The 22,619-nt window shown below is 55.4% G+C and overlaps 2 protein-coding genes across 3 annotated transcripts; both read right to left on the bottom strand.

The window, feature by feature from the left end:
• Positions 1-941: 941 nt before the first annotated feature.
• TNFSF13 (TNF superfamily member 13) lies at positions 942-2,983 on the bottom strand. The gene is given in 6 exon segments (NM_001171065.1): positions 942-1,253; positions 1,493-1,631; positions 1,836-1,954; positions 2,100-2,147; positions 2,298-2,376; positions 2,726-2,983. Coding segments are annotated over 6 exon segments (753 nt in total). The 3' UTR covers positions 942-1,143.
• A 1,621-nt stretch (positions 2,984-4,604) lies between these two features.
• LOC101098755 (TNF superfamily member 12) lies at positions 4,605-12,473 on the bottom strand. 2 transcript variants are annotated; one of them, XM_023243851.2, is made up of 7 exons: positions 12,162-12,473; positions 11,953-12,003; positions 11,492-11,567; positions 10,742-10,795; positions 10,621-10,656; positions 5,514-5,638; positions 4,605-5,329 (listed from the first exon to the last, which is right to left on the bottom strand). In XM_023243851.2, exons 1-7 carry the CDS (start codon positions 12,318-12,320, stop codon positions 5,078-5,080), a joined length of 753 nt encoding a protein of 250 aa, XP_023099619.1. In that variant the 5' UTR covers positions 12,321-12,473; the 3' UTR covers positions 4,605-5,077. The 2 variants fall into 2 exon arrangements, with proteins under 2 accessions (XP_023099619.1, XP_023099620.1); XM_023243852.2 differs by having other exon boundaries at positions 11,953-12,000; positions 12,162-12,471.
• Positions 12,474-22,619: the final 10,146 nt, after the last annotated feature.

Raw genomic sequence — 22,619 nt, 5'->3', positions numbered from 1 at the left:
GCACGATTAGTACGTCACAGCCGGCGAACAGCGCCGGCGCGGCCAGCGCGCGCCTAGTCCCGCCTACCCCCGAACGTAGACGCCACGGGACCGTCCCGCCCCCGAGCCCCGTGCAGGGCTGCGCCTGCGCACGCTGGCGGCTCCCGGCCGGGCGCGACTAGCCCATCGCGCTCCCTTTTGCGCCTGCGCGTCCCCCACCGCTGCGTGTCCCGCTGCGTAGCGCTTCTCGGCGCTGGCGGGGCCCGAACCCCGGGGCCTTGGTACCTCGGTCCCCGGCGGCGCGCCGGAGGACAGCCGGGAGGGCCGGGAGATCCCGGTACAGGGACGGGGCTGAGGCAAGGCAGCGGGGGACGTCGTTTACTCTCCTATTTAAGTTTAAGCGGGTCTTGAGCAGAAAGAAAGCTCGAGGAGTGAAGGAAGACCAGCATTCGGGCCAAGATTTACCCCAGGCTGCCCGGCGACCCGTCCCAGCCCCGAGAGGCTTGGAGGGCCCGTCACGCTAGGGGAGCGGAGGGCAGGAAAGGCGGAACTTGGCACCCGTAGGGTGGTGTGTCTGCAAAGGGACTGTCGTCGTCGTCGTCGGGCACCCCCCCCCCCCCACAGACGGGCGCACAATAAACACACCCCTGGAGATAGTCATGGGAGCCGAGCCGGGGCCCCGTTGGTGGAGAGGGAGGTGAGGGCGGGGCTTCTTGTGGAGGGAGGAGGCAGCGGGTACCTGGAGAGAGGTGTGGCGTGGGGAACCAGGAGTTTCCCGAGTGGAGGGAGGCTTCGTGGACTTCTGCCAACAGGCAGGCTGCTTCTCTCAAGCTGCCGCTAGATGGTGGTGCTGTTCTGGAAGCATTCCAGTGGGACTTAAAGTAGGTCTCCACCAAGGCCTGGCACTGCCCCCCTTTTCTCCCCCCACCCCCCAAGAATGTGGGGCTGGATGGGGGACGAGAGCAAGAGATTACACTTCTTTAATATCCGTGAAGTCGAAGTCCAGGGGATGGGGGCGGAAAGGGAAAAGGGAGGCACGGAGATTCGTGAGTCGTCAAACCCAGGGTTCCAGTCAACCCTAGAAGAAGCCTCTGTTCCTGTTAGCTCTTGGCTGCCTCCAGTATGTCCCCACCCCAGTCTTCCGAGCTTGAGACCACCTCAAAATCACAGTTTCACAAAGCCCAGGAAGGTTCCAGATGGCGAGAGGCTAAGCTTCGCCCTTCCCCGGGGGATTGTGACACTCAGAATATCCCCTTGGTGTAGGTGGAAGACACCTGAGAGGAGAGAAGAGATGCTCAGTGAGGTCACGGTCACGCAGAATGACGTCTCCCCTCCCTTCTCCAGCTCAACCTCTCTTGCGCTTTCTGTCCTTCATTCCAGAGCCACCTCTCCACCCAGGCTTCCAACCCCCTGCCGGAGCTTCCTCGTCACCACCCCCCCCCCCTCCCCGGGGTCAGAGAGACCCTGCTCTTCTCACGACCCCTCCCCCCTCCACCGCCCACAGGGCTCCCACCTGCACTGTAGCAACTATTGTAGGCCCAGTCCGGATTGGAAGGCATACTTCGTATACAACGGAATAGCGTCTCCTGCCTTCCCCGGCCCTCCCGGGACACCACCTGACCCATGGTGAAAGTCACATCGTGGAACAGGACCTGGCAGGGAACGGAGGAGAAACGAGATGGCTCAGTGCTGGGAGGCCTCGGGAGCCTGGACAAGAGAGCCAAGGAAGGAAGGAGGGTCTTCTAAGTTTGGTATGAACAGAAGGGTCAGGAATTCTCAGTAGCAGGACTTACGGGCCCTGGGAGAACAGACCTCCGGCCCCCCCCACATGAGGCGTAGGGTATGTTTGGGATTACCTGGCTATACAGCAGATAAACTCCAGTGTCCCAGACTCGAACAACGTATCCTTGAGCCTCCAGGCTTCTCCCACGCTTCAGAGCTGGTTGCCAGATCACCTCTGTCACATCAGAGTCCTCTGGGGGTGAGGGGTGGGGCAGTCAGGATCTCCCTGCATTCTCAGACACTCTTCGCCCCCAGGAGTCTCTTGGGCCCAGGTGCCAGCCCCCCAGTTCCCCAACCCGGCCCCTCCCCAAAAGCCGTTATCGAAGAAAACTGCTCACCCTTAGAGGTGATGTTGATGGGGACAAGGTGCAGAACGGAGTGCTTCTCTGAGGAGAGAGGGGAATCTGAGCAGTGCCCACCTGCCCCGGCCGCCCTGTGCTCAGCCCCTCCACCCTCACCCTGGCTGCGGATAACCGTCCCCAGATCCCCATGCGGCTGGATCACCTCCCACCCCGGCTGCACCCCGGAGGCCTCACTCTTCTGTTTATGGGTGAGCACTGCTCTCTTTCTCCGGGACCTCTCCCCATTCTCCCAGGCTTCCAGGGCGTCAGGGCTCTGCTCACGGAAAGAGGGTCGGGGTTAGGCTGAGATGCAAGGGTCCCAGGCAGCCTCTCTTCCCAGCCCGCCCCCTCCCTCCGCCCCAGGAGTGCCTCACATCTCTCATGCACTTTTCCCCAGCAACCTGAGTCTCGGTGCTGGCTCTCCTCCAGGATCTGTTAGGTACGAGAAGCATTAATCTTTAACAATTTCCTTTCCCGGAATGGCTGCTCCCTTGACCTCCAAACCTGGGACCCTCTCTTGCACCTACTCAAAACTTTACAGACCGAGAGGCTAGAACCAAGAGGTCCGGAGATGGCCCCGCCATCCATCCCTTTCTCCCCCACGCCCTTCTCCCCTCACTCACCTGCTCCCGGAGGCTCGGCCACGGATGCCCTTCTTCCTCCTTGCAGGGCCCTCCAGTCCTCTGCAGCCGAGTCACCTCTCTCCTTAGATTTTGCAGCTCTGTTTGCTGGGTCAGCAGGGCCATGGCACACGCCACAGCCCCTAGAGCCGCCCCCCAACTCAACCAGAGGGCGACTGAGAGCGCCGGCTCTCGGGCCGGGCCCCCCATGTCTCCCGGTGGCCCTCTGGGGGCTGGCAAGGAAGGAGACGAGGCTGGCATGAGCTGGGGACCCTGCAGAGAGCAGTGGCCTCAGGAGTGGGGTGGCGAGGAGGTGGTGGGGAGGGTGGGGGTGCAGAAGGGAAGAAGAAGAGTGTTACGCAAGGGAGAAATAAAAAGGAACTTGAGAATGAAAAGGAAGGAGGAGGAAAACCGGCGAGGGGCACTGCTGGAGCTCCTGGCACCCCACTGCGGGGCCGGTGGCGTCTTGAGACACGCTCCCCGCCCCCCTCCCCCCCACACCCTTCTCCAGCCTCGGGAGAATTTGGTGACAATCTGTCTAGGAAGGACGGGACTGCCAGTGACACCCAGGAAGCAGCCCGAGCACGGGAACCCTGGGAGGGCCCCAGGAGTGGGGGAGGGAAGGTCGGCTGCCCCGGGGCACAGTGCCAAGAGCAGGGATGGAGGGACAAGCTGGGCAGCTTGGGGGTCAAGGGGTGAGGGCGGGAGACCCTCTGGCGGAGCCACGGGAGAGGTCTCTGGGCAAGTTGGCTGGGAATGACTGAACGTGCAAAAGGAGGGGAGGGGGCGGATGGGGAGGAGAACCAGGGTCGCGGAAGCCAGAAACTGGCCGAGTTCTGGGGTTAGGGCCAGGCCGGGTGTGTTGGAATAAGGCCTGCGCTACTCCCTGTGCTGAACTTGGCAAGCAGGACTTCCTGTTTCCCGAGAAAAGCTCTTACATAAGGCTCTGGTCAAAGAGAGAAAGAGACGGCCCCAAGCACCCTACCGCTGGAAGGTTCCTCCCCTGGACCCAGGCGCCCCCACTCCCCCGGCCGCGTCCTGCTTCCTGACCCCGAGCTCCCCTGCGAGCCTGCTCCCACCCCACATCCAGGCCAGGGCTTGGGCCCGCACCTGCTGAATGTCCAGAGGCTCCCGCTCCTCCCAGCCAGGGATCACCCTCGGGAGGAAGCCCGCCTCCTAGGTAAATGAGGCGGCTTCTGCTGGACCTTGGGCAGAGGATTGATTTTTTTTCCTGGCAGTTTGCCTTTTGACTCTCTGTTCATGCCTCAGGGGTCAGAAGCATGTGGGTCCCCATTCCCGAGCCTGTACATTGCCCTGGAGTCCCAGCCGTCCCGCACCCCACCCTTCGATGCCCAGCCCCCCTTGCCATGGCCCTCGGCTACCCTGAGAACTGTTCCCTAAGTCCCAACAGAGAGACGGTGGGGGCGCCTGGGGGGCTCAGTCAGTTAAGCTTCCGACTTTGGCTCAGGTCACGATCTCACGGTTCATGGGTTCGGGCCCCGCGTGCGGCTCTGTGCTGACAGCTCGGAGCCTGCAGCCTGCTTCACATTCTGTGTCTCTCTCTCTCTCTCTCTGCCCCTCCCCTACTCGTGCATTGTCTCTCTCTCTCTCCCTCTCTCTCAAAAACATTAAAAAAAAAAAAAAAAGAGGGGCGCCTGGGTGGCGCAGTCGGTTAAGCATCCGACTTCAGCCAGGTCACGATCTCATGGTCCGTGGGTTCGAGCCCCGCGTCGGGCTCTGGGCTGATGGCTCAGAGCCTGGAGCCTGTTTCCGATTCTGTGTCTCCCCCTCTCTCTGCCCCTCCCCCGTTCATGCTCTGTCTCTCTCTGTCCCAAAAATAAATAAAAAACGTTGAAAAAAAAAAAAAAAAAAGAGAGAGAGAGACCGTGGCTTATTCTCTTTAATATTCACTTATCAACATTTTGTCACAATAATAATAAAAATAGTATCTGTTTTAAAAATCCACAGGGAATTATCGGGAAGGATCTCGTCTTGCTCTTAGCCCTCACGTTTGGGAACTCCTGGCCCCGTCTCAGTCTCCCTGGCGTCCAGCCCCTCTTAGTGCCTGAACAGGCGGTGGGGACCCACCCTCACCCAGAGTAGAGTAGACACAGTGTCCGGGGGCAGGGTGGGGAGGTTGTGGCCAGGGCGGGGAGTCAGGAGATAAATGGGGGGGGCGTCGAAAGACCAGGGGTTCAGGAGCTAGTGAGGTGCAGGGGGGAGTGGGTGTCAGAGGAGAAGGGGGTTATCTATGTGGCGTGGCAACATGTGAACAGCCCAAGCAGCCTGCAGAGGGGGGGCAGGTCTGGGGCGAGGAGCAGCGGAGGGTGGGGCCCGGGGCGCCACCGGGGCCCCTCAGTGAACCTGGAAGAGTCCGAAGTAGGTGAGGAAGGGGGCGGCCTTGAGATGGGCCCAGGGGAGGGTGCGGATCCGCAGGGAGGACCCTGGCCGGAGGGGCAACAGCCCAGACACGTGGCAGAGGCGGACCTGGGACCCCGGGGAGCTGGCGGCCGTGGCGGAGAATTCTTCCAGGCAGCGCAGGGCCAGCGCGTCGTCCACCAGCAAATCGAGCTTCAGGTAGACGGCCTTCCCTTCGTCAAAGTGCACCTACGGGGAGGCAGGAGGCGTACGGTCTCCGTGTCCCCTGTCCTCGGTGACCCAGGGATCCACCCCCCCCAACCCCAGCCCAAAGCCCGAGCTCCCCGCCCACCTGGAGCTGCCCCCCCGCCCCGTGCCCCGGACCCTTGTCCCCCGGTTCCCACTTCCCCCCCCGGAGCCAGGTGGGGCTTACCTGACTGTACAGGTAGTAGAGCCCAGCCCGAGTGACTGTAAATTCCCCGCTCTGGCGGTCATAGCGCAGTGGGTTGGAGCTGTTGATTTTGGCCTCCTCCCAGCCACTCACCGTCCCGTCCACACCTGAATGTGGGTGTTCAGAGATCGGGGAGAGTCCCTTTCCAGGACTTCCTCACACTCCCCAAAGACCCATCGGGTACAGAAGACTCGGGGGCCCGCTGGGCCCGGAAGACAGACACGTGGCCCCGGGCCCCGGGTGGAGTCACGGCCCACGGAGCCTGTAGTGTAATAGGAAGTTCCGTGCAGAAATGCAACGTATGTGTGACCAGAGGGGTCGGGAGCAACCCGTCACCAGCCACTTCTGGGGAGAAGAGCCAGATGGAAGGAGAGGTGGGGGGGGGGGTTGATATTTTGTGTCTCTAGTTTTTTAAATATTTTTTTAAATATTTATTTTGGAGGGGGGAGTGAGCATGAGTGGGGGGAAAGCAGAGGGAGAGAGAGAGAGAGAGAGAGAGAGAGAGAGAGAGAGAGAATCCCAAGCAGGCTCCATGTTCAGCACAGTCTGTCGAGGGGCTTGATCCCACGAACCCTGAGATCATGACCTGAGCTGAAAGCAAGGGTCAGATGCTTGACCAACTGAGCCACCCGGAAGCCCCTGTCTCTACTGTTTGTCTGTTTTACTTTGAGACCATATACGGTACTTGAATCGTATACTACTGGGGTTATTAAAATTGAAAATAACAAGGGGCGCCTGGGTGGCTCAGACGGTTGGGCATCCGGCTTCAGCTCAGGTCACGATCTCGCGGTCCGTGAGTTCAAGCCCCGCATCGGGCTCTGTGCTGGCAGCTCAGAGCCTGGAGCCTGCTTTGGATTCTGTGTCTCCCTCTCTCTCTGCCCCTCCCCTGCTTGTGCTCTCTCTCTCTCTCTCTCTCAAAAATAAACATTAAAAAAAAAAAGTGGTACCCAAGTGTCCATCAGACGATGAATGGGTAAGGAAAATTGTGGTATAGCCATACAATGAGAAATTATTCAACCACAAAAAGAAATGCTATGGGGGCGCCTGGCTGGCTCAGCCAATTGAGCGTCCAACTCTTGATTTTGGCTCAGGTCGTGATCCCAGGGTCGTGGGATTGAGCCCTTTGTTGGGCTCCTCTGGGATCGTGGAACCTGCTTGGGATTCTCTCTCTTGCCCTCTCTCTCTGCCCCCCCACCCCAAAATAAGTAAATAAACTTTTAAAAATAGAGTTTAAATGGGCGAATTGTATGAACCGTGAAGCACAGCTCCATAAAGATGTACTGGAGAAACAAAACAAACAAAAAAACACCACTCTAGAGCTGGACCAGTTACAAATTGCAAAGAAGGTAAACACTAAAATGACAGCGCACAACTCAAGTGGCTTCCCGGGTCCTCCCAGGCCCGCCCCAGTCCACCTCTCCAACGTCACCTCTCCTCTCGCTGCGCCAGCTCACAGGACTCCCACCTCCTTCCTGTTCCGGCCGCACACCCGGCACCTTCCCTCGGCCAGATCCCGACTCCGCTGGGAACCCTTCCCCGGCCACCCTGGCGTGGCCAGTCCGGCCTGTCTTTCACCTGCTCGCCACGGCCCCCCGCCTTCGGAGCAGCTGCCGTCGCAGGAAGTCATCCGGTTTAGTTACACAGGAGGAAGCGTGGGGTCCCACCCGGCCTTACTGTCTACTGTGCCGTGGCCCCCGGGGCTGGGCCTGCTCGGAGTGGGCGCCCAGGGGACACTGGTGGGAGGAAGGAGGGGGGTGGCCAACGTGGCCCCCCGGCTGTGGCTTCGTGTGGCTCTGGCGGCTGCTGTCCCCGGCCTCGCTGGCGGCCTTCCCCCTCTGCCAGCCCCGGGGCGCTGTCCTTGCTACTTTCGCAAGGACGTGGTAACGCCTGGCGGGCGTTCTCCTGCCCACCTACGAGATACCCGTCACCCTGCAGACTCCCATGTGGGCCTCCAGCCCCGCTCTTTCCTGCGTCCTCCTCACCCCGCTCACTGTGCCATCACCATCGGACCGTAATATCATCCGGACCCAAACTGAGCGCGGCCCCTCTACCCCGGCCTCACCTTCTGTCTCTGTTCCCGCATCTGGCTCCGGGTTCTTGCCCCCACGGGGTACCCCGGCCCCTCTCTGCCCCCCCAGTGTGGTCTCCGCCACTCTCACCGGGATTCTTCCCAGCCTCCTTCCTCCTTGCCCCCCCCCCCCCCCCCCCGGTCTCCCGGGTCCCCGGCTCCAGTATATTCCCTACACACAGCCACGGGGAGTGAGGTTTCAAAAACGCAGATGTGAGCCTGCCTCTACTTGCTTTGACCTTGGAATGACTTCCAGAACGCCTGTGTGGCCCGGCTCCATATTCTCGTCCAACCTCGAGTCTCATGCTGTTCCAGCAGCAATTCCCTCCGACCACGCTAGGCTTCTCCTGGTCGCCCGGCCTCGTCATCCTCTTGCCAGACTCGGGGCTTTGGCACAAGCGGCTCCTTCCACCTGGCACGCCCTTGACCCCTGGTCCATCTTACATTCGCGCTTCAGGGCCCACGCCTCTTTGAGACAGGAATCCCGACTCCACTGTAAAGTTGGGTGTCTTCCTCTTGGCCACCGCCTACCTCTGGCTACTTTCATTCTTGTTCCTGTCCCAGCCTACCGTAACTGGCAAATCCCTATGCCTGTCTCCTCTCCTAGACAGTGACTTTTTCTCGCAAACAGGTCTGGGTATCATCCCCCGTGGGCGCCCGGCCCGGTCCTTACCAACAGCAGGTGCTCAGTGCGTGTGTGTTCCGTCAGGGGACGAATGAATGTCTGGGTAGCTGCTAAAATAAATGGCCCATCTGGAGGGGAGGAAGGCCGGCCTGGGGCCTGAAGAGGAGGGGGAGAGAAGGAGGGAGGGCGCGCCCCACTATGGGACCAGGCTGGGCGAAGGCTGGTTGTGGCCAGGGGGCACGGGGTCCCTGGGACCACGATGTCCGCCGATGTCACTACCACAAACCTCAAATGGACATTCTTTGTAGCCTGGCAGCCTTCCTGCTCCTCCCCACGAGGCTCGCTCTTGTAGTCCTCAAGACAAGCGTTTTGTACCACCTCTGCTCACCCCCCGCCCACCCTCCTCATTCTCCCGAGGACCTAGAAGTCATCACGCAAGGGCTCCCTCACGTCCCCCCACCAGCACTAAAAACTGACCTGTCGTCACATTCTCCAGGGGATGATGTGTTCCTCTCTTGGTTCTGGAACCCACCCCTGGCCCCCTTCCTGGACGCTGCCCTGCAGGCTCCCCCCACCCCCGCACCAGGCATGTCTGGGACACAAGCCCGCGCTGGCTGGGTTCAAACCCGGGCTCCACCCCTGGGTATCCTCGAGGCCTCACACAGGTTAAGTGGCCTCTATCTACCGGGCCGCCTGGGTGGCTCAGTCGGTTAAGCGCCCACCTCTCGGTTTTGGCTTAGGTCATGATCTCGCAGTTCGTGAGATCGAGCCCCGCATCGGGCCCCGTGCTGACAGCTTCCTTTTAGGGCTATTGCAGAGACCGGATGAATGTTCCATTCAGTAGCCGTTGGCGAAGACCCCTGTAGGGTTGCTCATCACCAGAAGGACTGCACCCTTCCTCCATACGCAGCTCCCTCCAGCTACTGGCCTGTTGCTCCGCGCGTCACAGAGAAACTTCTAGAAAGGGTTGTCACCGTCTCCAATTCCTAGTTCCCATTTTCTCTTAACCCAATCCACTCTGGCGTCCACCCTAACGGGGCCACTGAAACCGCCCATGTCCAGGTCACCAGCTGACTTTTAAGGTTACCAAACCCAGCGGTCATCTCATGTGACCACTCAGCTGCATGGGGCGCAGATGGCCACACCCTCCTGGGTGAGACTGAGTCTTCTCCCAGATCACAGGACACTCCCCTCCCCGGTTTCTTCCCTTCTGTCCGGTTGCTTTTCTCAGCGTCCACTGGGCTGTCTTTGGCCTCCCCTCTGGATGTCCCGAGAGCCTCAGGAACTCACTCTGGGGGTGCTTCTTCCTCGCGGTGTTTCATGCAATCCTACAGCTCTAAATACCACGTCTGTGGCTGTGGCGCCTGACTATTCGCGTCCTGACCTAGCCTGAGCCGGCCCACGATGTCCGGCCAGCTATTTGTGGAAGCCGCTGGCTGATTATTAAAAACTTAATGATTAATTTACGTATCTCCCAACCCATTTCTCCCCTGGTTAACGCCACCTCAATAAATGGCATCATTAGGGGCGCCTGGGTGGCTCAGTCGGTTAAGCGTCTGACTTCAGCTCAGGTCATGATCTCGTGGTTTCTGGGTTCGAGCCCCGCGTCGGGCCTTGCGCTGACAGCTCGGAGCCTGGAGCCTGCTTCGGATTCTGTGTCTCCCTCTCTCTCTGCCTCTCCCCTGCTCATGCTCTGTCTCTCTCTCTCTCTCAATAATAAACGTTAAAAAAAAAATAAATGGCATCACGATTCCCAAAGATGCCCAAGTTCAAAACCGAGAAGTCATTTGTGATTCCTTCCTTCCCCTTCCCCTGCACAGCCGACTCATAAGCAAGCCGCTAGCCTCAAGCCACATACCGAATCTATCTACTTCACTTAGAGGCCTTGGCAACGCAGGTGGGATGGAGTAGTGGGGGGGGGGGGGGGGGAGAGTAGTGGGGGGGGGGGAGAGTCTGGGAGGGGAAGGGGCCAGAGACTGGGTTTGAGGTTCTGAGGTCATAGTGCTGAGTTGGGAGGTCGGGTAAAGGTGGAAAAGAGCCTAGTAGAAACATTTTGAGAAAAATGATCAGAGTGGTGAAGATTCATAGAATACGGGAGGGGGGTGGCGGGGGGAGAGGAGGGAAGAATCCAATGTGCTTCTTGCACAAGAGTGAGGCCTAATGGTTGGGTGGGGGCAGACTGCCTGGGTTCCCACGCCTGGGTCACAGACAAAGTCCAGGTGTGGGGGCTGAGAGAACCGAGCCCCTGAAGATTTTCTTGAACTGGCTTCTGGGGTTCCCCAGCTGAAGGCAGGGAGGACGGTGGGAAGGGAAAGGTTTTGAGGGGCTCCTTCTCCAGGAGGTCAGTGCCGTGGGGGGCAGGGGGAGAGCAGGGGCAGGTGGGAATGGGGTCTCACCGGCCTGCGCTCCGTCCTGTCCCGGTCGTGGGTGAACTGTAAGACACAGGAAAGGGTGGGTGAGACCTGGCCTGCCCCTCCACCACCCGCCCTCCCTGGGCATAGCTCCCCCATCACCCACCTTCATAGTGAGCTGCGATCGCTCTGCGAGCCCTTGCTTTCCGGCCTTTGGGTGCTGAGAATCAAGGAAAGACAGATGGGCAAAACAGTGCCCAGAAGCCACTCTCCAGCCCCTTCTCCCTCGCAGAAGCCCAGCATCCCCCTTCTGGTCCAGGCTCCTGTCCTCAGAACCTCAGGCCTTATCTCCCTCCACAAGTAGAGTGACTATATCATTTCTCATCCAAACTGGGTTGTTTCTGAGAGCAAAAGTCTTGCTATTAATAATCGCACTGACAAAACACTTGTCAGCTGGGACAGTCCTGTGCAAACCTGGGCCTGTAGTCATACGATCATCCCATTCAGAAGTTTCTTAGCTTATTTGGGCCCGGGCCCCTGACTCCCCAACGCCCCTCTGTGTCTCCATCAGGACCCCAGGGCTCTCCTAACCCCAGACCATCCCTCCTTCCATTTGGCGTAGGGTTTGAAATGAGAAGCAGGTCCAAGTGATGGAACAGGCTTCAGAGAGAGGGCCAGAATTCTAGGTTTGAGCGTGCCTCAACTGGTTAGCTGCATGACTGTGAACCCCCCCCCCCGCCCTGCCCCAACACTGTCTGTGCCTCAGTTTCTCCATCCCGCCTGTCAGTGAGGTTCGTGGTTTCGGCTCTGCCCGCTTTGTGGGGCTATTAGGGCAAACAAACGCAATAATGAGTGCAGAAGCCACGGCAGACCCGTCACTGTTCCTATTCCGGAAGGTGGGATAAGGGGTGCTCACCGCTTCTGCGAGGCCGCGCCAGCCGCTTCAGGAAAGGCCCGGCATCTCGGCTTTCCTCTATCTGGAGATTCAGTTCCTAAGGGAATTAAGGGCAGGGCTAAACCAGGGTCTTGCCTGGGGACCAGCAGAGACGTAAACTGAGACCGACAGGGGGCCCCGTCAGGAGAGGCACCAGCCAGCAGCAGGCACAGAAGCCTTGGGGGGGGGTCCAAGGGGAGGCAAGGTCCCCCCCCCCCGTCTCACACCCCCCCTTCACCCGCGGCCAATAAACACTCCGTACTCAGGTGACCCAGACCCCTTGCACGCAGCCGTCACCCTCTCTCCCCCTCGCTTACCCGTGCACGGCGGTGCACACCCCCGCGCACACGCGCGGCCGGCGCCGCCAGGGCACACCCCGCACCCTCCGCTCGCACACGCTCCCCACGCCCAGACGCGCGCGCCCGCCGCCCACGGCCACTCACCGGCGGGTCCGGGTCCTCCTCTGCCACCAGCTCCCCCTGGGAAGGCTCCTGCTGGGAAGGACGCAGCGTCACCCAGCCCTCCTCCACCTGACATCTCACCCTCCACCCATCTTCCTGGCCCCGAGCCCTCGGCCCACCCGGCCGCGCCCGCCGCTCCGCAGACGCGGCTCCGGGCCGGCCCCGGGAGGGCTGCGCCGCAGGGGCCTCACCTGGGCGGGCGGCGGGGGCCGGCGCCCCAGGCTGACCGCGGCCAGCAGGAGGCCGAGGCAGGCGAGCGCCAGGCCCAGGCCCAGCGCGAGCGGGGCCAGCAGGGCGGTGCCCGGCTCCCCCAGGAGCCCCCTCCGCCTCTGGCTCCGACGGCCGGCCATGGGGGCGGGGGGCTGTGCCTGCCGCGCCGCCCCCCCCTCCCGGGACCCGCGGGGGCGAGGGAGGGGGAGCGGGCGGAGCGGGCGGCGGAGAGGGAGGGGCGACGGACGCGCCCGGGGAGGGGAGCGCTCAGGAAGCCGGACGCTGCTCGTGCGCCGGGGCGCGGGCGGCCGGGCGCGTGCACCGCGCAGACCCCGGGAGGAGGCCCGCGCCGTCGGCCCCGTGCGCCCGCGGGGCCGGGGTTGGCGGGAGGGGCCCCGGCCCGAGGGGGGCGGCGCGGGCGGCGGGGTCGCGGCGCGCGGGGCCTCCACCCGGCCCGGGGGCGGCGGCGGCGGCGGCGTTGGCGGCGGCGGCGGCGGGACCCCCGCGCCTCCGACGGGTCTAGTTGATTTCAGGCTCCTGCCCGAGGTCACCGCGCGGTGTGGTTGGGGCCAGAGCAAGTTTGGACTTTATCGGCTGCACCGCAGGCCGGTACTTCCGTGCAAGTGATGAGAGAGCCTAAGGCCCATTGAGGGCCAAGCGCAAGCCAGCACGATCCCCCCCCTCCCCGCCCTCCCCTGCCCCCACCCCCGAGATGGGATGTGTGTGCTATTCCTCAGGCACTCCCGGCCGCCTGAGAACAAAGGAGAGGAAAGAAAAACGAATGGTTAACTGATAGAGATCACAGTCGTGCAGGACCTGAGTCTCCCATCAGCCTGTAAATATTTTAGTAAAATACAAGAAAAAGGCAATCTTATCGATAGCCTCATCTCCAGACACCTGTAGACTCAGTTTCCTGGGGCCCCAGCATCACCCTCCCCTCCCTAGTGATGTGGGGAACACAGGCGAGAAGGAAATAGGTATGGGGCGCCTGGGTGGCTCCGTGGATTAAGCCTCCGACTTGGGGTCAGGTCATGAGCTCATTGTGAGTTCAAGCCTTGCTTGGAACTCTGTGCTGACAGCTCCGAGCCTTGGAGCCTGCTTCAGATTCTGTCTGCGTCTCTCTGCCCCTCCCCTCCCCTGCTCTCTCTCTCTGTCTCAAGTGTAAAATAAAACATTAAAAATTAAAAAAAAAAAAAAGAAGGAAATGGCAGGTGACATTAAATGTCCGGATAACCGGCAGCCCACTGAGGCAAATCCAGAGAACATTTCTCCAGGAAGCCCCTACCGTCCTCCTGTCGATGCCTCACTGGAGGGGAAAACAGCCTTAGCCTGACAATGGCTGGGCCTTGGGTATCTTAGGAGTCCTCTCTGGCGCATCAAAGTCCTTCTGGAAACCTCCCTTTGGTCTTCACCTCCCCAACGCCTTAGTATATAAGCAGCCTTCACAACCCCCCGGGGCAGCTCTTTCTACCCAGGGGTCCTGTCCCCGTGCTTTAATAAAATCATCTTGTTTTGCACCAATGATGTCTCAAGAATTCTTTCTTGGCTGTCAGCTCAGCTCTGAACCCCCTTCCCTCTTCAAAAGCCCATCACGAGGAACTGGAAAAGAACCTGAGGACATGGTTAACGCGGGTCCTGTTTTCACTACTCGGGGCAGATCGGTTGGTGGTCAGTTAAAAAACGTGAGCATCTGGCGGTGGGTTGCGTCATCCTCCGCCCCGTTAGTGTTCCCCAAATGCATGTGTCTGGAAACACACGGGCTGCTTCCGGTAATCACAGGGCCTAAATGAACTCAAGGAGAGCTAGGAGAGCCCTATAAATGAATTTGGTAAAAGCCGGACCCTCAAGAATGCATTTAACACATGGGGCGCCTCGGATTCTTGGTTTCAGCTCCTGTCATGATCTCACGGTTTCCTGCGTTCGAGCCCCTCGCCGGGCTCCTCGGTGAGCGTGCAAAGCCTGCTTGAGATTCTCTCTCTTCCTCTCTCTTTCCTCCCCTCACTAGGACTGTCTCTCTCCCTCGCTCTCAAAATAAATAAATAAAAAAAAAACTAAAAAGAATGCATTTCACCTGTTAACATTCACTTCAGCACATTTGCTGTGAAAAAGGATTAGCAAACAATTCTGTTGCAAGAGGAATAATTAAATAGGGTAAAGCAGTGATTCTAAGGGAAGTGTGTGGAGAACCTTCTGCCTTGAGGCTCTGTGTCGTCCTGCCCTTTTGTTCTGGAACCTGCTGACCTACCTTCCTCCTTCAGGGTCTCATCACTTTTATTCCCCATACTTGGGACACTCAGACCACCCCAGCTCAAAGTCATTTTGGAGGGTTTTCCAGATCTTTTCTAAACAGGATCCAAACTTCCCTCATTCTCTGTTCTGGTACCGCTTATCGGTTTCTCAGCTCTCACAATTTATAATGATAGATTGGCTACTATCTCCCCATCTACATTGTAAAGTATAAAATTATACATTTTCTGGCTTCTGCTTCTAGAAGAAGCGTCTATTTCTAGAAGGTAAATTCTATGAGGACTTTATTCACTATGTTCCCAGCACCTTGTCAAATGCTGGTTCCCCAAACGTCATTAGAACAAACTGTTGAGAAGACAAATTAGACTTTATTGCTTGCCCCTCAAAGGTCTGACACCTCATAGGGAAATGGGCAAGCCCATGACATTTATTGAGACCTGGAAGTCTGGTTTCAAGCAGGTGTTCCCATGCAGGGGCAGGAACAGGGGTTGTTGATTAAGGTAGGTAAGGGTTAGGGTGGAATCATGGAGAATTTACACAACAAGGTGAGAGGCTCAAATAGTCTTAAAGTGTAAACGGTCAGTTGATATTTCTATTGATAATCAGCTGATTTGTTTTAGCCTTTTTTTTTTTAAGGTAATCTCTGCACCCCAAACGGGGCTCAAACTCACGTCCTTGAGGTCAGGAGTTACATGCTCTACCCGACGAGCCAGCCAGGTGCCCCTGATTGTTTTTTGTTGTTGTTTTTAATGTTTTTTATTATTATTTTTTTAAATTTATTTTTGAGAGAGAGAGAGACAGAGACAGAGCACGAGCAGGGGAGGGGCAGAGAGAGAGAGCCAAAGCGGAAGTTAGATGCTTAACCGACTGAGCCCCCCAGGCGTCCCTTAAAGAGATTGAAGAAGACAAAACATTCATAACATAAGAAGTAGATACTACATGAAAAAGGAACAATCAGAAAGCAATATTTCCCAGTGGCTAAAAACATGGTTGCAAAAGAAAATAAAATAATTTTAAGTAGGTTTCATGCCAGTGCAGAGCCCAATGCAGGGCTTGAACTCACAACCCTGAAATCAAGACCTGAGCTGAGACCAAGAGTTGGACTCAACCGACTGAGCCACCAGGTGCCTCTTTTTAATTGTTTACAATTTTTATTTTTTTTTAGTAATCTCTACACTCAACCTGGGGCTCAAACCCACACCCCAAGATCAAGAGTTGCACACTCTTCCAACTAAGCGAGCCAGGCGGCACCATAAAAATAAAATGTTTCACAGAAAGATTAAAAACAGAGACCTGGCTGGCTCAGTTAGTGGAGCACGTGACTCTTGATCTCGTGGTTGTAAGGGTTTTTTTTTGTTTTTTGTTTTGTTTTTGCTGTTGTAAGTTTGAGCCCCACGTTGGGCGTAGAGATCACTTAAAATTAAAATCTTAAAAAAAAGACAAAACCAGAGTTGAGGAAAACAACTGTATAGAGCAAAAAAGATGAGAAGTGGGAAATCAGGGAGAGAAGAAAACACAGAGGACCAATCCAGGAGGACTATACGGTTAGTAGGAATCCTAGAAAATGAATTTGAATAAAAGGGAGGGAAGAAAAATATCTTAGGAAACGATCAGAGATAATTTCCAGAACTGAAAGGCTTGTCTTCATTCTGGACGGGTCTGTTGTGTGCTCAAGCTAATGAATGAAAAATTATCTATGTGTAGATACTTCCTCGTGAAATTTCACAACATCAGGAATAAAGGGAAGATGTTAAAAGTTTCTCTTTTTTTTAATGTTTATTTATTTTTGAGACAGAGAGAGACAGAGCATGAACGGGGGAGGGTCAGAGAGAGAGGGAGACACAGAATCGGAAGCAGGCTCCAGGCTCTGAGCTGTCAGCACAGAGCCCGACGCGGGGCTCAAACTCATGGACCATGAGATCATGACCTGAGCCGAAGTCGGATGCTTAACCGACCAAGCCACCCTGGCGCCCCGCTTTATTTATTTTTTAAAAATGTTTATTTTTATTTAGAGAGAGAGCATGCACACATGTGCAGGGGAGGGACAGAGAAAGAGGGAGAGAGAGAATCTCAAACAGCTCAGCACTGTCAGTGCAAAGCCCAGTGTGGGGCTCGAACTCATGAACTGTGAGATCATGACCTGGGCTGAGATCAAGAGTCCCATGCCCAACCAACTGGTCACCCAGGTGCCCTGAGGTTTTAAATAAACTTTATCTTTATTTTGTTTTAATTTTTAAAAAATATTTATTCATTTTTGAGAGACAGAGCATGAGTGGTGGAGGGGCAGAGAGGGAGGGAGACACAGAATCCGAAGCAGGCTCCAGGCTCCCAGCTGTCAGCACAGAGCCCGACGCGGGGCTCGAACCCACAAACTGTGAGATCACGACCCAAGCCAAAGTCAGACACTTAACCAACTGAGCCACCCAGAGTACAAGAAGAAAGAAAAACAATTAGAATCTCTAGTAGAAAAATTCCAAAACTGAAGAAGAAACTCTTTCTTAATTTATTTTTTTAGTAATCTCCACACCCAGCATGGGACTCGAACTCACGACTCCAAGATCAAGAATTGTTCTTCTGACTGAGCCAGCTGAGTGCTGCTAAGATTTTATTTTTAAGTAATCTCTACTCCCAATGTGAGGTTTGAACTCACCACCCAGAGATCAAGAGTCACATGCTCCATTGACTGAGCCAGCTGGGTGCCCCAAGAAACTCTTCATTTAAATTTTTTTTTTCAACGTTTATTTATTTTTGGGACAGAGAGAGACAGAGCATGAACGGGGGAGGGGCAGAGAGGGAGGGAGACACAGAATCGGAAACAGGCTCCAGGCTCTGAGCCATCAGCCCAGAGCCCGACGCGGGGCTCGAACTCACGGACCGCGAGATCGTGACCTGGCTGAAGTCGGACGCTTAACCGACTGCGCCACCCAGGCGCCCCGAAACTCTTCATTGAAATGAAAAATAAGATAGGGATCCACGTGCGGTGTGGAGCCTACCTGAAAAGAAAAGAAAAGAAAAAAAAAGAAAAGAAAAGAAAAGAAAAGAAAAGAAAAGAAAAGAAAAGAAAATCCTTACATAATATTGATATGCTTTTTTTTTTTTTTTTTAAAGTAGGCTTTATGCCCAGCACAGAGCCGAATGCAGGGCCTGAACCCAGGACGCTGAGATCAAGAGTTAGGAGCTTAACTGACTGAGCCACTCAGGTGCCCCTAACTGATACACTTTTAATGAATGACCTTGAATGCTTGAAACGTTCTCCTGGACTGTAGGATTGCATGCAGGAAGTAGGACACGCACGGCTTGTGTTTTAGAGTCAACCTGTAGAAAATTCCAGAACACTTGGTTATGGTTGCAGGAAAGACTGTTGATACTCAAAATCTTAACTTTGTAACTGTGAGGCAAGAAGAGGTTGCCTGTGGAAGTGGAGAAAGAGGAGTTACGAGCTGGCTTCTCTCGCCAAAGACACTGAGAAAATTAGAACAGAGGCTCACCTCTTTAAGAGAAATGAGTAATACAAAAACAAAAATATTTATACAACTAGTGATCACTGGAAAAAGGGGACGAAGAAGTAGGGGTGAGTTAAAGGCCTCACGTTGTGTGTCGGAAAGTCAATATTCGCTAAAGGCAATATAGAAAACAAATCCAAGTACGCTCGTTTTAGCTAGGGTTTCGGAAATAACTTCCAGAAGAAGCAGGAACAGGAACCTTTAACGGTGCTTGTGTCTAGGTCGAAGGGGTGGGGCGGGGTGAGACTGGATGGGAAGGCGTGAGGCAGTGTTGTTTTCCATGGAAATCTCTGTTCTGCTGGATTTGCTATCAAGTGAACGCAGCATTTCAGTTTGTAGAAAGAAAAAAAAATTGCAAAAGAAAGCAGGAATCTTGCTGAGCGGGGGAGAGCCATGTGGCCTCCACCAGGCCTGGGGTCACACCTGCTAATGGAAAAAAACAGGGATTGGACCCTTGGAGACCGCACATCACCCCCTGAGCCTTTAACTTTGGCTTGAAAAATTCATTCAGTACGTTTAACCTTTTTGCTCTTGGTTTGTGGCCAATGAGAGAATTAACTTGCATTTTTTTGGACACCAAGTGGAAGCGACTGGGGAAAAGAGGGAATCGTAGGAAAAATACCGAAAGGAAATCCGTCACTGTGATTTGTTTTCCTCTGGCTTTTTACGCTTTTCTTCTCAAATTTTCTACCATTATCACGAGAGAAAATAAGGCTTTGGGGGTTTGGGGGTTTTTGTTGTTGTTGTTTGTTTTGCTTTTTTGTTTTGTTTTGTTTTTAGAGGCCCAGTTTGATTGATATCGCTTATGTGCAGAGAAGGAATTTCCCACGGTCTGTAAGGGTGGGGGCTGGGAACGTTCCGCTGGCCTCGTATTTTCCGTGCCAGCAAAAGTTTGTTGAACGTGTTAAAAAAGACATCGCAGGCCCCAAATGGTATCACTCAGAGTCCCCAAAGCAGTGTTCTGTACGACATTTCTTTTAAGCTCCCCCAGAAATGTAGTCCTAACGTCATCCAGGGATTTGGGGTGTGGCGGGAGAGGGCCACCACCCCCCTTCCTCATCCCTGTCGTTCAGGGAAGGATGAGGCCCTGTGCACAGTGAGACACCTTGCTCCCCACTCCCCCGCCACCCGAGAAAGCAGGCCTGCCTGGAACAATCCTTTCTTTTGCCAATAACTTTCTGGCCCCACCCTCCTCCTATAAAAGCCTTCTATTTTGTACTACCCTTCCCCGTGTCTCTCTCCTTGCTGGGTCCCGTCCTGCTGCCCCATTCGTGAATGGTTTCTCTTTAATGAAACCAATGAGAGGGACCCCTGGCTGTGACTCTTGATCTCTGAGTCCTGGGTTTGAGCCCCACGTGGAGCTAAGAGATTACATAAAAAGAAAAAAAAAAGTGGGGGTGCCTGGTTGGCTCAGTCGGTTAAGCGTCTGACTTCGGCTCAGGTCACGATCTCATAGTTTGCTGGTTCGAGCCCTGCATCAGGCTCTGTGCTGATGGCTCCGAGCCTGGAGCCTGCTTCAGATTCTGTGTCCCTCGCTCTCTGCCCCTCCCCCGCTTGTACTCTGTCTCTCTCTCTCTCTCTCTCTCTCAAAAATAAATAAAACATTAAATAAATAAATAAATAAATAAATAAAAAGTAATAATGCCAATGAGCTCTTCAAATTTACTTGGTTGCAATTTGTTTTTTAACAAGAGTTTACATACACATTCCATAATTGATCGCTGAATTCACCCTAGAGTATTTTACACTGGGAATGCTTTAAAAGAAAAAAATTTTAATTTATTTATTTTAAGAGAGAGAGGGAGGGAGTGCTCGCATGCACACAAGTAGGGGAGGGGCAGAGAGAGAGAGAGAGAGAGAGAGAGAGAGAGAGGGAGACACAGAATCAGAAGCAGGCTCCAGGCTCTCAGCTGTCAGCACGGAGCCCAATGCAGGGCTTGAACCCATGAACAATGAGATCACGACGTGAGCAAAAGTCAGACACTTAACCCACTGAGTCACCCAGGCACCCCTAAAATGTTTTTTAAGTTTGTCTTTTATTTTTAGTGACCTCTGCACCCAACATGGGGCTCGAACTCCCAACACAACCCCAAGATCAAGCACTCCGTATTCTACCAGCTTGAGCCAGCCAGGTGCCCCTGTGACATTGATTCTTTTTGGGGGGGGGGGTTATTTATTTATTTTGAGGGAGGGAGAGAGAGAGAGGGAGCACAAGCAGGGGAGGGGCAAAGAGAGTGAGAGAGAGAATCCCAAGCAGGCTCACGCTCTCAGCCCAGAGCCTGACGTGCGGCTCGATCTCACGAACCGTGAGATCATGTCCTGAACTGAAACCGAGAGTTGGATGCTTAACCGACTGAGTCAGCCGGCCCCTGTGACATTGACATTTTTGAATACAGGTCTGTTGTTTTCTAGACTGTGTAAAGGACCCACTCACTTCTGCGTGTGTCTCCTCTACGTGCCACACGGCTTTACTTCCGACGGCAGGTACGTGGGTTTCCCACCCATCGACCAATTCTGCGACACCGACTGAGCGACACATGTGATGGGTTTCTGGAGAGATGGGGGTTCGGAGCTGAGCTGACCCAAGGAAGAATTCTTGAGACGTCTTTGGTGCAAAAATGGTGATTTTATTAAAGCACCCCTGGGGAGAAAGAGCTGCCCTGGGGCTGTGAAGGCTGCTTATATTCTAAGGAGTCCGGGAGGTCTCCAGAAGGACTTTGATGCGCCAAAGAGGACTCCTAAGATACCCAAGGCCCAGCCATTGTCAGGCTAAGGCTGTTTTCCCCTCCAGTGAGGCATCGACAGGAGGACGGTAGGGGCTTCCTGGAGAAATGTTCTCTGGATTTGCCTCAGTGGGCTGCCGGTTATCCGACATTTAACGTCACTGCCATTTTTTTCTGCCTCTGTTCCCCACATCACCGTGGAGGGGAGGGTGATGCTGGGGCTCCGGGAAACTGAGTCTACAGGTGTCTGGAGATGAGGCTATCGATAAGATTGCCTTTTTCTTGTATTTACTACGGTATTTGTAAACTGATGGGAGGAGACTCAGGGCCGGCACGATTACCGTAATCTCTATCAGTTAACCATTCGGTTTTCTTTCCTCTCCTTTCTTCTCCGGTGGCCGGGTGGCCGGGAGTGCCTGAGGAATGTCACACACATCCATCTGGGGGGCTGGGCGGGGCTAGCTTGCACTTGGCCCTGGCTGGCCCGAGGCTCCCTCATCAGATGACCGACTCCATTCTGAGAGACAGCCGTGGGGCCTGCAGGTGAAGGAGGGGCTCTCCCCGCCCCCACACACTCCAGACACAGTCAACAAGTCCAAGTTGGCCCCTGTGCTTCTGGCTGACGGGCTGTCGGAGGTTCCCAAGACTTCCTCCTCGGGTTTGATTAATCCGTTCCAGCAGCTCACAGAACTCAAGAACGCAGTTCACTTACCAAGGTTTTATTACCAGAGGGCACGACTCCGGGACAGGCAGAGGGAGAGGTGCACCGGGCGAGGTGCGTGTAGGGGGGGCGCCCCCCTCCCCACACCTCCCCGTGTTCACCAGCCCAGGGGCTCTGGGGGTTTTATGGAGGCTTCATTACACGAGGCCCCGGGGGCTAAATCCCCAGTCCTTGGTGACCGGACTCAATCTTTTAGTCCCTCTTCCCTCCCCGGAGGTGGGAGGCGGGGGAGAAAGTCCCAACCCTATCATCGCCAGGTTTCTCCTGGCCACCAGCCCACCTTTAAGAGCTTCTATTAATCTAATTCATTAACATAAAGTCGGGTGCGGTTGACAGGGGCTGTTAGGACACCCGACACGCCTTTCACCTCTTTTGGTTCGGGAGCGATTTCCCCGGAACCCGGATGACAAACCCAAAGAGCCCAACAGATGCTCCCCTTGTCCTTATTGTTCCAAGGGTTTTAGGAGGTCTGTGCCAGAGATCAGGACAAGAGTGAAATTCTATATTTGTTATAAATCACAAGAGCACAGAACATCCCCTCATTTTTCTCTTACGGTTAAATTCAGGTGGCGCATTTTTATTTTATTTTTAAAAAAAAATTTTTTTTTTTCAACGTTTATTTATTTTTTGGGACAGAGAGAGACAGAGCATGAACGGGGGAGGGGCAGAGAGAGAGGGAGACACAGAATCGGAAACGGGCTCCAGGCTCTGAGCCGTCAGCCCAGAGCCCCACGCGGGGCTCGAACTCACGGACCGCGAGAACTCACGGACCGCGAGAACTCACGGACCGCGAGATCGTGACCTGGCTGAAGTCGGACGCTCAACCGACTGCGCCACCCAGGCGCCCCTTATTTTATTTTTAAATATTTATTCATCTTTGGGGCGCCTGGGTGGCTCAGTCAAGGGTCCGACTTTGGCTCAGGTGGTGATCTCACGGTTCACGGGTTCGAACCCCGCGTCGGACTCTGCGCTGTCAGCTCGGAGCCTGGAACCTGCTTCGGATTCTGGGTCCCTCTCTCTCTGCCCCTCCCCGCTGCTGCTTTTTCTCTCTCAAAAATAAATAAAGATTAAAAAAAAAAAAATTTGATGTCCTAGCCCAGGACATCAATTCACTCCATTACTGGTGATGCTAACTTTGATGCCCTTGCTCAAGGTCACGTGTACCAGGCTTCTCTACCCTAAAGTCACCATCGTCTTTGCAATGAACAAATAGTCTGCGGAAAGACATTTGAGCCTGTTCTCCAG

The sequence above is a fragment of the Felis catus genome, chromosome E1 (genome assembly GCF_018350175.1).
Source record: "Felis catus isolate Fca126 chromosome E1, F.catus_Fca126_mat1.0, whole genome shotgun sequence".
Taxonomy (NCBI): domain Eukaryota; kingdom Metazoa; phylum Chordata; class Mammalia; order Carnivora; family Felidae; genus Felis; species Felis catus.
Note: the sequence above shows the minus strand (reverse complement) of the source record. Positions and strands in the feature narration are given on the sequence as shown.

Bases quoted from the DNA above. Each gene is read 5' to 3' on its own strand.
- LOC101098755 (XM_023243851.2), bottom strand. From the start codon at position 12,320: ATGGCCGGCCGTCGGAGCCAGAGGCGGAGGGGGCTCCTGGGGGAGCCG. The intron at 11,568-11,952 runs GTGAGTGGCCGT...TAATTCCCTTAG, and splicing joins AGGAGGACCCGGACCCGCCG to GAACTGAATCTCCAGATAGA. The intron at 10,796-11,491 runs GTGAGCACCCCT...CTTGATTCTCAG, and splicing joins GGCGCGGCCTCGCAGAAGCG to CACCCAAAGGCCGGAAAGCA.